We start from the raw sequence: 12,658 nt of genomic DNA on the forward strand, positions 1-12,658 counted from the left end.
GCTCTAACTTTCAGCTGAGGTAGATTCTTGCCCATTTTTGAGTTAACACCAAGCTGTAACCTCCAGCATTGCAAAATGAAGTCAATGTGGGAATGCAAAAATCTGCAGTTTATCAAATGTCCATCTGAACCTGGCTATAAGAGCCAAGATGGACCCAAAGACTGCTTTACAACTAATATTAATGGAGCGTTTAGCTCCATTTTATCAAAACTGTCAGTTGCATAAAAATGACTGGCTAATCTGTAATCACTTCTCAGAAATACTGGTCAACCATACACTCAGGTTCAACTGAATTCTGACAGGATCACAATTGTACAGAGCAACAGGTGTTCTGGAGTTCAGAGACACCGTGCTAACTGGAGACTTATGCCAAATGTGTCAGTGATTATCAGTTAAAAGTCACCAGTTAACAAGTTCACTATTTCCACTGAAACACCAGCGATGTCTGTGGCTGTAAGTTTTCAAACACAACATCTGTACCCAACCTCAGTTAGTCACTTTGACTGTAAATAAGTCATATTGACAGCTGAAACTCTGAACCCAGATTTTACTTTGGGTAGCCAATGAAAAGTTGGTTTTGGGCTGAGGTTATGACCAAATACAACACTTGGGACTCAATACGGTGAGTAAATAAGTAAATGCGAAAACTATAGTACATTATCAAACTATTAACTATGCTATTTAACAACCCTCAAATGCAGAATCACAATTATTCTCATTTAATTGCCACACCTGAACTAATGATAGTCAATAGATGACCTAATATAAATAGTGTGATGCATTCAACATCACATGTGCAGCATCATTCTGTGGAAAACACATCAGACTCATTAAGTTACTGACTATCCCGCCCATTCAAATAAACTATAGACCACTTTCAGAGGCAGATACATCCGCCATGGAAACAGATTCTATAACCGCCACATGGTCGTACGCTGGTCAAACCACATTCATCATACTCCACATGCTCACACACGACATCTCATTCAGCCAATGTTCCAGTTGTAATCTGGTGTCTTCCTGGTTTCTGGTCCAACATTAGAGAATCCTATTAAACCAGGTAGGGGGCCAGGTCACCTACTATAAATCCACAGGATTACAGGTACACTCCAGAGACTAATTTAGACCTGGACCTGACCCTCCAAGTGTGTTAAGAAGCTCAACAAGGTACCAAAGAATTGTAGCACAGTAAATTTAGCCCTCCTCCTCACGCAGTCTTTCTTTCATAACTTTCACTGGACTTCTCTAGACCAGGACTTCAGCCAATCTACGGCACTAAGAACACTGTGTTCAGCTTCTTAAAGGGTGAAATTATACTGCTGTTTAATTGCAGTTTTTGGTATTTGAAAGTTTAATGAGGCTCTCTGAGTGCAGCAAAGCCTGATATCATCCCAGTCCTCAGGACTCGTAGTACTGCTGGCAGGCAGTTAATCCCTTTCACCTTGTAACCGAGCTGTAAATCATCCCTGATTACACAGGCTGCAGGCACACATTTGTGGTCAGGACACAGTGGTGTAAGGTCAGGTACACATTTACTAAGACAGTGCTTAGCCAAATAGCTTCTCAATAATATCAGAATTTATATTTCACTGGAGCCCATGGACAAGGACATTGAGACACAATCTGTTTAAGGAACTGTGATATGATAGCTCGGATGTTAGAATCTTGTTCAACACTGAATGAAAGAGGACCCTGATTAGACCCTTGGAGAACACCCTAGCCATAATGAATATTGATGGAGTATCAATATTGGATATTTATGTTCATATTTTGTCTTGATAACTACTTCTGTGTGAGGTTAAACTGCACCAGGAATAATTTGGTTTGATAAAGTAGTTCTGTAAATTAAGGCTGTCTGTGTTGATGTGTTAATTATAAGGTCCAAAAACAAAGCATTACTTTTTTACACTGCATGCTGCTTTGCTCCTTCAGGGACGCCACAGCTGCTGCAGTATTTTTGTCTATAGTCTTCCTTTTGCCATTGTAACAGCACCACTGCACTTTTGACAGGTACACAAAGCGCTTTGAGAGTGAGCTACCAACTACAGTCTATGCATACAGGTGCATCCAATTAGGAGTACAAGAACCAGCATGGACAACAAAGTCAAGGAATTAACTCCAGCGCTGCTAAATTAACGTCTAGGCATCACTCACTTCTGCAGCCTGGTTTACACTTCTGCACAACAAAAAAATGAAATCGACAGAATTCTGTCAAAAGTACCTGGTACCAATTCACGTAAAACCATGTTTAGGTAACTAAATGCATTCTTGTGACACTGAGGGAGTGGAAGAGTAGGCGATTTTCCATGCTGGGCATGAACACAGCATTGTAAGGTTATATATTGACGAATAAATATATAAAATTAAAAAAAAAAGTATATTCTATTATTGAACAAATTGATATTTTGTACCGCATAAACACAAAAAAAGTACCAAAAAATTTGTACCGTAGAGTACCGGTACCGATTGCCAGGTACCGGACATCCGTACCGAATCGTTTCAGATGTGGAAGGTACCCATCCCTAGTTTTAAGTTATTTAAAGATGAAAATGAGGTCTGAACTGCATGTAACAAGTAAAAAATATCTGCTATGGAACAAGACGAGGTAAAATTCAGAAATCATCCAGATTTCATGAATAGAAGTTTAAATCATCAACTGCGATATAATGCTGTCAATAAATAAATGAGCCACAGAAATCATAGCTGTAACACAAAACCCTGGAAAAAAAAATACAAAAAATTAATAGTGAAAAACTAGATCTCACAAAAAATGTGCTCTGTGAAAGCGGTAGAGGAAAAGAATATAAAAAATCTGTCATTTATAGAAGCTTTACTGTACTATGCCAGGAGTCTAAAAATAAATCTGAGCTGCTGTGGTTGTTAAATATCATTTGCCTCAAGAAAAGATTCACAACTTAGCCAGGGTCTAAAGAAAGTTATGTAACCAGGAAAGCTTTTAACGCAGAGACCTAATGCAGCTGGACACTCTGAGGGGCAGTCTGTGCACTGGGAATTATATGGAGGCACGAGTGAGCTATTCTCAGGGATGCTGCACGCTTTTTTTTTTAGAGCCTCTAGAGTTTAATAGAAGACTTTTAAAAGACAATTTATGACCCTAAACTTTACAAATATTCTTTAAAAGTTAAAGATTATTAGAAGATGTAGGAACCCGGACACTGCTGTTGAAAAAGATCAAAGCAGAGAAGATACTGAAAGAAAGTATTTTTACTGCGTTTGTCAAATACACAGTCAGAAAAGCTGAAATGTGTTGGTTTACATTCATGTGGGTTCTCTTGCTTCTGTACTTCAGCACATTCGTTTTGAAAGAAGCCAGGATTTAACCCTTGGACTGGAAGCTGCACATTGAAAAGTAGTTTGATTTGCACCACTTGCTGCGCAGCATGTCAGCATTTTGTCTGCTAAACACCAGCTACAGTACAAGCTAAATATGGAAACCCGGAGAATAACCCTGCTGCATATTTAATCATTTTTGAATTTTATGAACAATCACAGCCCTGCTGGCTTAGATAAGTAACCCAAAGTGAAACAGGCGTACTACTTCCTGTCATTTGATGTGTTCTTACGTGACCTCAGCATGCAAGCAGAGCTTAGATTCTGCAGCTATCGTCCCACCACTGCAGAAAAACAGACACTCTGACTCTGAGTGTTTTTTGTTCACACTGATATTTCAATCATTTTGGCACACCCAGGAATCTTTCTAATTCTGTTCAAATTGCAGACACTGGTACTCTTCAAAATGGCAGCTGAATTCATCATCTTATTTATCCATTAAACTTGTCTTCAGCCCAGTTTCTGCTGTGTCTGTGGAGGTTTTGGCTTGGTCACTGCATGCTTTGGCTTGGCACCCACTGTGGTGCTTTTCCAACAACAGAACCACCAGAAATTTGCAGCCTTTTTTTCATATTATTTCAGTTGTGTTGTATGCATGACAGCAGTTCTCAGAAAATGGAAAATATTTTTCTATGAATGGATAATCATTCAGATAATTCAATAATGTAAAAAAACAAACCTTGGATCCAAGAAAGTGCATATCCTAAACTTCTATTAGTTTCAGGAATTGAAAAAGTAAATGTACTAAATATCACATTTATCTTTCCATCCTGCTTCAATTAGAGATAACTGCTCAGTTCTGCACCTGGTTCTGTTCAAGGTCTCTAAGTGATGAGAAGATTTTTTCCCCTGCAACAGCTGCCAAATGGTTCCCCATAGCAAGATAATATAGTCTCCTTGTAGATATATAATTGATTATTTCACTTACAATTTGGTATTTATATCAACATTGTGGTCAAAGCCCCAACAAGGGGATGGATTTTAGTGAAAGCCTGAAAAGCAAACTGTTAGAAATTCATGTGTTAGCCAGAATCTGCTTTTTGATTGTTTCTATGTAAAGTTTAGTTAATAGATAAAAAATATCTGGTGTTCTTTGGCTGATATCAGCTTATGCTAAAAATAAGACAGTAGGCCAGTCTACTTTATTCCTGCCAGTTTCACATTGTTGTTGTTGTTGTTGAACTTAAACTGCAATCTTAGCCAGTGATTTGTTTGTGATGTTTTTCAATGATTCCTGAAACCAGAAAATACACTGGAATATTCCATGAATTCAGGAGATGACTGATATTCAAATTCAAAGCAGGCACAAACCCAAACATTGGTCAAAAGTAAGCCCAAGCAATTAACCGTCCTTCTGGGTTTTTGTCCTTGTATTCTAGATCTGAATGGATAGAGCTGTAAGAAATGTTTGCAAACTCAGGCAGCCATTCATGAAAGTCTTTAGGCAGTAGCCACCTGGTTGCAGCCTGCTCTCTTTATATGCAGCTGTGTTAAAAACTTAAAACAGATCAGAAAAAAACAAAGCAAAACACAGCTAAGATTAATTCTCAACAGTAAAAGCAAAATCTGGGACAACATGATGTAAAATGAATACAACCCACAGCGAAGCATCTGGCTCATTTCACCCCTGCCTGTTGACACAGTGGCAAAGACCTTCTGTTAGCATTCTGATCTGATGAACGCAGTTCAAAGCTGTGATAGTTGCCTCATTTATATTCATGGGTGAGTCATCAGAGCTCTGGGAAGGAGAGCTGAATGAGGACAGAAAAGTTAAAAAAAATATTTCTGCAGAAGTTCTGCTCACCTTGTCTGATAATGAAGTTTTTTCAGTCAGTTAGGGGTTAATTCTTATGTTCTCACAACACACCGCTGAGGTGCTGCTAATATATAGAGAGTAATATATGTTTCATCTGAGGCAAAGTTTTTAAAAAGTCTGCTGCTCTCAGTTATTTTCCACCTTACATGTATCAATTCTTTTATCTCATGGGTAAAGGAGGGTGCCTGGTATGAACCACCACCCAAATCTAGGCACCAGAAAAAGCACGAAAAAAGGAAATGGAACCTGAACAGATCTGTTCATTGTGACAGGTTGGAGAGTCCTGCGTTCTTTACATTTTCCAGTTGGAAAGCTTAAGCACAAAGAGTATCTGTCTAAGCAGATAGAAAGTGTTGGTTGCTGTATCTCTGAGTTCATTCTTTTATTTGTTTGATGCTGAGACCACCACCTCATGTGAAAACAAGGTCACCCCGCATGACTTTGAGTCACGTGACCATCTGAAACCACAGAGAAACTCTCACACCAGGAGCTCATACATTATTCAGAGGGCTCCACTTTAACAACCATTTCACAGCTTTTACATCTCATATCTAATGTACAGGAGATGTATCCATCGTAGAGTCCTGCTTTCCATTAATGGTTTGATTGTTCAATAACTGAAATGTGAGGGAAATTATGAAAAAATATAAATAACAGGAAAGATTCAAAAACCACATCATTTTTTGGGACTGAAACGGTTCACTTTTGGGATTTCTTCCTCAAGAAAAACAGCTGGCTGTTCATATTTTATGAAACAATTAAAGCCGAGATTATCTTGGCTCCAATTTGGCCCTCTAAATCCCTCCTGAGAAGAAAACCATTTCTAAACACAGTTCAAATAAGATGAGACAGAACTTTATTAATCCCAAAGGAAGCTATAAAGCAGAAATGATTAGGAGCATCAAATAAAAGTTCAATGTGAAAAAAAAAAGTGATCTGGCTGTGAGAAAAAAAAAGCATTGCAAGTTGCATGCAAGTTCAGTACTAAGGTAGCAAAGCTCAAGAAATGGAAACAGGAAAGAGAGAAGCAAAAGTCTACAAAGATTTGTGGAATTACTCAGAACATTTTTACTCACCCCTTCTTTCTTTGACTCTTTATCTTTACCACAAAGAATCAATTTGTAGATATCAAAAATAAAGCTCAGAATAGCTCATCAAGTTAGGGTTTTTTTTGTATTTCACAAAGTCTACAGTTCTTGGAAATAACTGAAGAGGGGGAATAAGGTTGGTCTGACACCTCTTGAATTAAAAAAAAAGTTAGAGAGAAGCCCTTAACAAATAAATCTAATGCTCCAGAATGTGGACACTTAGGCTCAATATTCACTATTATATAATGCAAATATTTGAGTATGTCACTCAGTCTCACTCTGGACATGACAGCTGCAGGACAGACTCCTGTGCTAACACACTAAGAACACATGCAGTGTGGACCCGTAATGTCCTGCATGGCTGAAGTTAAGAAGAAGAGAAAAACATTGATAAAAGCTATAACACAAACTTCTAAATCAATGTTGTTTGATCCAATTGCGAGACATGGCCCAATCTTCACTCACATGGGCGCAATCTGGTTTTGGAAACAGGGATGTTTCTCTAAATACACCAGTCTGTTGGAAAATATGGCTCGACAAACGATCTTGTTTGATCCCCTCTTGAATAAACTACCACACAAAATGTGAGGAACATGAAAAGCTTTTTGTATCCACAGTGGAACACAACTGACTACCTGAAAAAAACGCCCAAAGAACTTTTTACAAAGTAAATCCTGACAGCCACTTTAAAAGTTTTTACTTATATGGTTGTTGTTAAAACTTTGCTGATTTCAGCATTTTTGTATTTTATGCAATTTGAATGACTGGCTGTTATTATTATCATCAGCAACGTCTAATATACTGTTACAAGAAGGTTGTAGTTCAACCCAGACCTTTTACAAACACATTTTTGTTTCTTTACACATTTGATAAGGGTTGTAAAATATTTTCAAATATTGTTATCGATAGAATCACTAAAAATCAAGATTTTTTAAATATTGCACACCTTTAGCTTTGACTCATTTGTGCAAAATGCGTTTCACAGTAGTTGCTCTCTTGCCGAAGACTGCTTTCATTGAAATCTCCACCACTTCCTGCGACCTTCAGCTAAACTGAAAACTTGATTTCACTATTAAATCCATGACATTTCATACTAAAGATACATTTTGTTGCATGTTAAAGGTTTCTGTGTTAATGCAGACAATTATGCATGAAACTGAATTCACAGATGATTGTGAATCTAAAACTTTAACCGAGAAAGATGCAGCACAGAGTTTATTGTGGATCCAGCAGACTCAGAATGGCACTAGCATTCATTCTATCAAACATATATTCATCCTCCTTTCGCCTGTGTTTTGGTTTCCTAAACAACCTGAAAAAAAAAACAGCTTTTTATCTGCTAAAAGCTTTGCGTTAACCAAACAGAAGCAGAGTATGTCTGATATTTGATGCAGAGGAGGTCGTACACAGGTTATTCATAAAAGTATTTTTTTATACTGAAACCTGCATGGAATGTGTTGAAGCTTTTTTTTTGCAATATATTTCCCAAGTGACCAAAAGAAAGGAGATTGATACAACTGATATTCTTTAAGGACCTGTAGACAAACCGATTAATACCAACACACATTTACAGTAAAAATGAATAATTTTCATTTGAAATTCAGGATTTGGGATTTTAGTGACTTAAACTTTTATTAAAGACCTTTAGGAAATGTTTTATCAAAACTGAACTTTGTAACATCATATACAGGAGTTAACAGATAACCCAAAGTTCCTGTTTGTATTAAAACCTCTCACAGAGTGGTGCCAAGGAGAGTGGGTGGGGTGTAATTACACATCTGAGAAAAAACGCTGCCAAAGTGACTGTTGGGAGCCCCAGTGATGGGTTAAACATTATAAAATACCCTGTGTGGTGCCATTTCAGCATAAAACAGGTGGGAAAAATGTCTTCACAGGTGGTCATCCCATAGATAAAACCTAATTTAATGCAATGAGATGCCTCTGCAAAACATAAAATTTGATCAATTTCATTTAGGGTCAATACAACCTTGATAACTCAATTTAGTTGTCATGCACAGTTTGAGAATGACATTCCATAATCTGAAAAAGTTATTTTTTTATGTTTAATTAATAAAAAGGCTTTTAAATTTTAATTATGTTGTGTAAGTTACAATAAAACACTCAGTTTTAAAAGGAGCCACATTAAGAATCAAATGAAATTTTACAGAATGGGAGCGTCATAATGGAAGGAGCACACTTTCTCCCCAAAATTAGGTTTTAATAACTTATTATTGGCCTTATAATCAAACTTTGACTTCAAACTGTAGCATAATTTTCATCAGAGTGCAGGAAATGAGGTGCTGGATGCTTCTAATGTCTTACAGAGAGAGCCCACAGACTACTCTTTCATATTACTTGTTCCTTTGTACATCCAAGGTCTTCCAGCCCTCCTAAAATTTCTACAAGCCAGTCACTTATCACTACAAGACTTTTGCAACTACTTTGTGACACCTGAATGCAAAGAACAGTCAGAAAATGAAGAGCTTTAGAAAAGTCTTCCAAATACTGTTACATTCAGATCAGCATCAATCAAGGAACTCTCTATACACCCCTTTAATGGCATGCAGCAGGTGCTATTGTCCCTGCTCCTATGATAGCCTGAACTCGTGTGCCACCGGCCCTACATTGTTTCCTTCCATAAACTGCAGGAGAAATTAAAAAAATCTTTCTACTAGCAGCATAGCTTCCCCACCTATCAATCTACCTATGTGGTAAAGCTGCAATGACACCAGTTGCCATCTCCTGGTTTCTGGTCACTTTCATTGTTAAGCAAAGGTCATCTTTTTAGATTTTGGCAGGGCTCCATGCTCATTGCCACCCTAATCCAAATACTCTGCGTGCACCACTGTGAGCAGTCCTGATGTTAACAGTCTAACTATTCAAGTAAAGCCTTATAAAAGCATGTTGCACATGCCTTAATCCATAACAGCCCTTCATAAAACTATGCTGTAAACATGCAATACTCATGACACACACAAAGTGTTGGAAGAAATGCACCAACACTATAATAAAATGTATGAAAAAGAATTACATTCCTGTTTAAGAGCATACATGTTCTGGTTTGTGAAACATGTTCCAAATAGTATCTTTATATGCATACATGTAGTTGCAAAGGCTGGCCTGCTTGCCCAGAGGGCTCTGTTTATGTCTCACTGACTGCTAGGCCCCAATGTTGCCATAGAAGCCACAGAGATACCAGCTGACGACATTATTTTCCGATTTAATAATGGTAAAAAAAACCTCACTGTAAAAAAAATCAACAGAAAGCCTTCAGTGTTTCTTTAATACTCTGAAAATGTGGCAAGCCATCCGTGTCACGTAGCTCAGTGAGCCCTGTTTATCCTCGACAGAGTAGCTGCATCATCACTACACAGGCATCCATGTCCTGACATATTTACCTCCTATAACAGGGATAACGCCGATGCTATGTGCTCACAAATGAGGGAGCTGGTACACATATTTAGACAAAATTGCTTTTATGGCGTTAAAACAGTGGGATAAAACACCAAAACAGCCTGGGATGAACTGTGCTGAAAAAATAAACCGGCTATATAATGCAAAATGTAGCACGGTTGCATGACATTTTGTGAAAACGTAGCAATAAAATGCTTCTCCTCGATGTTTTTGAGCGACAAACATCAGCTCCCTGATGTATTATGACCCAATTAGCAAGCTAGCCCTCTAGCCTAGCATCTCGCTGAGAAATTGGAAGCTGGTTCCAACGTAGAGAGGCTACATTGAATCTGCTCTGGAAAGGTGACAGTTTAAGACAGTTCTGCTTTTAATGGAAGCTTAACAGGCTTACAAAACCGTATCGTCCTTCTTCGGAATAGTGACAACCCGCTTTACAATTCGGCTTAGCTATTGTAAAATATGAAAGCACTACTTCGTGTTAGAATGACATATTTTCCGCTGATTCGCCTTTGATTTCCCACTAGCTTCTCTAATCAAAACAACGTGGCGCCTGATGACGAATGGTGGGAAAAAATGTAAAAGAAGATATTTCATTTAAAATCAAAGCTCGATTGCAAATAATATGTATGCCGAACGAAAAGGTACATTTTAATCATCCGAAAAAGTTATTGATTTCTAAATGGAAATACAGATATCGCCCTTGTTCGTCGCTGAGAAAAATTAGTTAGCATATTTTTTAAGCTAGTTTTGCGTGACGCTTGCTCTGTAGCGAGTTAGCACCAAGCTATCTGCACGATGATGTGTGCATTAAAAGAAAGCTGCATTTACCCAAAGGCAGGGTAGTATTACCTTTAGAAGGTGGTGAGTATGAACAGTGTTCAGGTGTGCTCCTGCTGTCCGATGGAGAGAGTCTCTGCCTGGAGACCAGCCTGCCGTCCGAGCCGCTTCCACCCGGGTTGGCGGGACTGGAGCAACGGGACGTCGTCGGTCCTGAGTTGCTCCCGGCTACTGAGAAGGAGGAGGAAACGGAGCGGGTTGGGCTGTGCTGGTTTCCACGCAAAAGCTGGTACGGCACCGTGGCGCGGATAGGATGTAACCGGACCGCGGTGGTGCTGTTACCACAGGAGGAGCATGAGACCGGAGGGGAGCCGCTGTGTTTGACCCGCTGAGGGATAGAGCTGGCTTCTGCTGTTGATGCTGACATAACGTCCAGGTGATAAACTTGTTTATGTAACAGTATAAGTTGTAAAAGTGCAATCTACTGTTATAAAACTTACTAAATTACATTCCCGGTTTGCAATCTTGAACGCAATCCATTTAACAAACTTTGTCAAAGTTTCAAAAGTTATTTCACCTCCCAAACTGCCTTCACTGGGCTACAAGCGACGAGAACTACTTGTGTTTCCCTGCGTCCGAGTAAACAAACAACACCCAACACGCCTGACTAACTCTCTGCTGCTAATAAATCGTTACTATTGCGTTACTTTAGAAAATCAGTAAAGTCTGCCTCTCACGCATCTCGAGTCCCCTGCCATAATTTCCAAGACAACAGTTGTCAGATTAAAACTTCAGTCAGGGGAGGTTGGACGGTAGGTGGGACCAAATCACTACGACTTATCTCTGGTTGGTTCTGGACTACTTCCTGGATCTGTCAGCGAGTTGTTGATTGGATGTGTGGGAGCTTTAACCAATGTAAATGAGCAGCAGGTGGTTCTAAAGTACTTTCAAGGTCTGCTGTTGTTGACAACATACAGTTGGATCCAAAAATAAGAATATTGGGACGTTTCTTTTGCTGTAAATTAATTGTATCATTGATGTTTACCCTGAACAGGATAAGTGGTTCAGAAAATGAATAAATAAATAATTAAAATACATTCTCATGCCTTTTTGATCAATTTGGCTGATAGTGAAAATCAGAAATCCAGCATCTGCAATTATTAGAAAAAAGTAACACAAAAAAAATCCAACTTCTGAAAAGTTACTGAATCTGGTCTGTTCCTCTAGTGCCAGTGTTTCTTATCTTCTTTTTGACAATATCCCACAGACTCTCTATAGGGTTCAGATTGTAATCACACATATTAAGCACATATTAACACAGCAAAAAAAATCATTAGGTAGAAGTTTTGGCACACGTCTTGCTGGGAAACAGGAACCAGTATCTGTATAAAGCTTATCAGAAGATAGCAGCATGAGTTTTTTTAAAATCTCCTCATCAACAGCTGCATTGACTTTGGACTTAACAAAACAGTGCACCAACACCATGACAAAATCATGGTGTTGGTACCCAAAACCATCACAGACTGCAGAAACTTTACCCTTGAATTCAAACACCTCTACACTTCATCCAGACTCTCTGACCGTAGTTTTAATATGGAAAGCACAGAGGACTGTGGACATTTAAACAACAGTTCAGTTCTTTTTCTCCATGGCCCAGGTAGGAATCTTCTAATGTTGTCTTTTGTTCAAGAGTGGCTTGATATTAGGGGAAAAACATATGTCTTCTTCCCCCTCATGTTCCTAAAGACTGTGTTTAGTGGCTCTTAATGCAGTGACACCACATTAGTTCACCCCATGTGAGTTCTCCAAAGAGAAACAAGTATTTGTGCCAATCTTCTTACAGCTGCAGTCGCCCTTGTTGCTCTTACACCTTTTCCTTCCACACTTTCTTTTCTAGTCAACTGTGCTCTGCTACCAGCCAGCCAGCCAGCCTTTTCAGGAATGACCTCCTGTGGCTTACCATCCTTGTGGAGGGTATAATCGTCTGCTGGACAACTGTCAAGTCAGCAGTCTTTCCCATGACTGGTTGCATGTTCTGAACTAGACTAAGAGACATGTGATGTTTACGCTGTTTAAAAAAATAGTTTAAACTCAAACTTGAAATGACTTGTTCTAATATTTTCTGATGTATATTTGTGCTTGGTTTGAGCTGTGGGTCATAATTATCAAAACTGAAAAAGAAAAATGCTTGAAACATCTTAGTTCAAATGTT

At 38.6% G+C, this 12,658-nt stretch overlaps 1 protein-coding gene across 4 annotated transcripts in view; it reads right to left on the minus strand.

The window, feature by feature from the left end:
- glcci1a (glucocorticoid induced 1a) overlaps positions 1-11,219 on the minus strand; it is a 30,405-nt gene extending 19,186 nt beyond the window's left edge. For 2 of the 4 annotated variants that reach the window (XM_074686900.1, XM_074686899.1), the window contains exon 1: positions 10,519-11,219. In XM_074686900.1, the coding sequence (XP_074543001.1) occupies positions 10,519-10,873 (355 nt within the window). In that variant the 5' untranslated portion in view covers positions 10,874-11,219. The remainder of the gene's footprint in view (positions 1-10,518) is intronic. The other 2 variants (XM_074686897.1, XM_074686898.1) reach the window with 2 other exon arrangements.
- Positions 11,220-12,658: the final 1,439 nt, after the last annotated feature.

This window comes from Halichoeres trimaculatus, unplaced genomic scaffold (assembly GCF_033239565.1).
Source record: "Halichoeres trimaculatus isolate MK-OKI-2021-1 unplaced genomic scaffold, fHalTri1.1 fHalTri1_scaffold_14, whole genome shotgun sequence".
Lineage (NCBI taxonomy): Eukaryota > Metazoa > Chordata > Actinopteri > Labriformes > Labridae > Halichoeres > Halichoeres trimaculatus.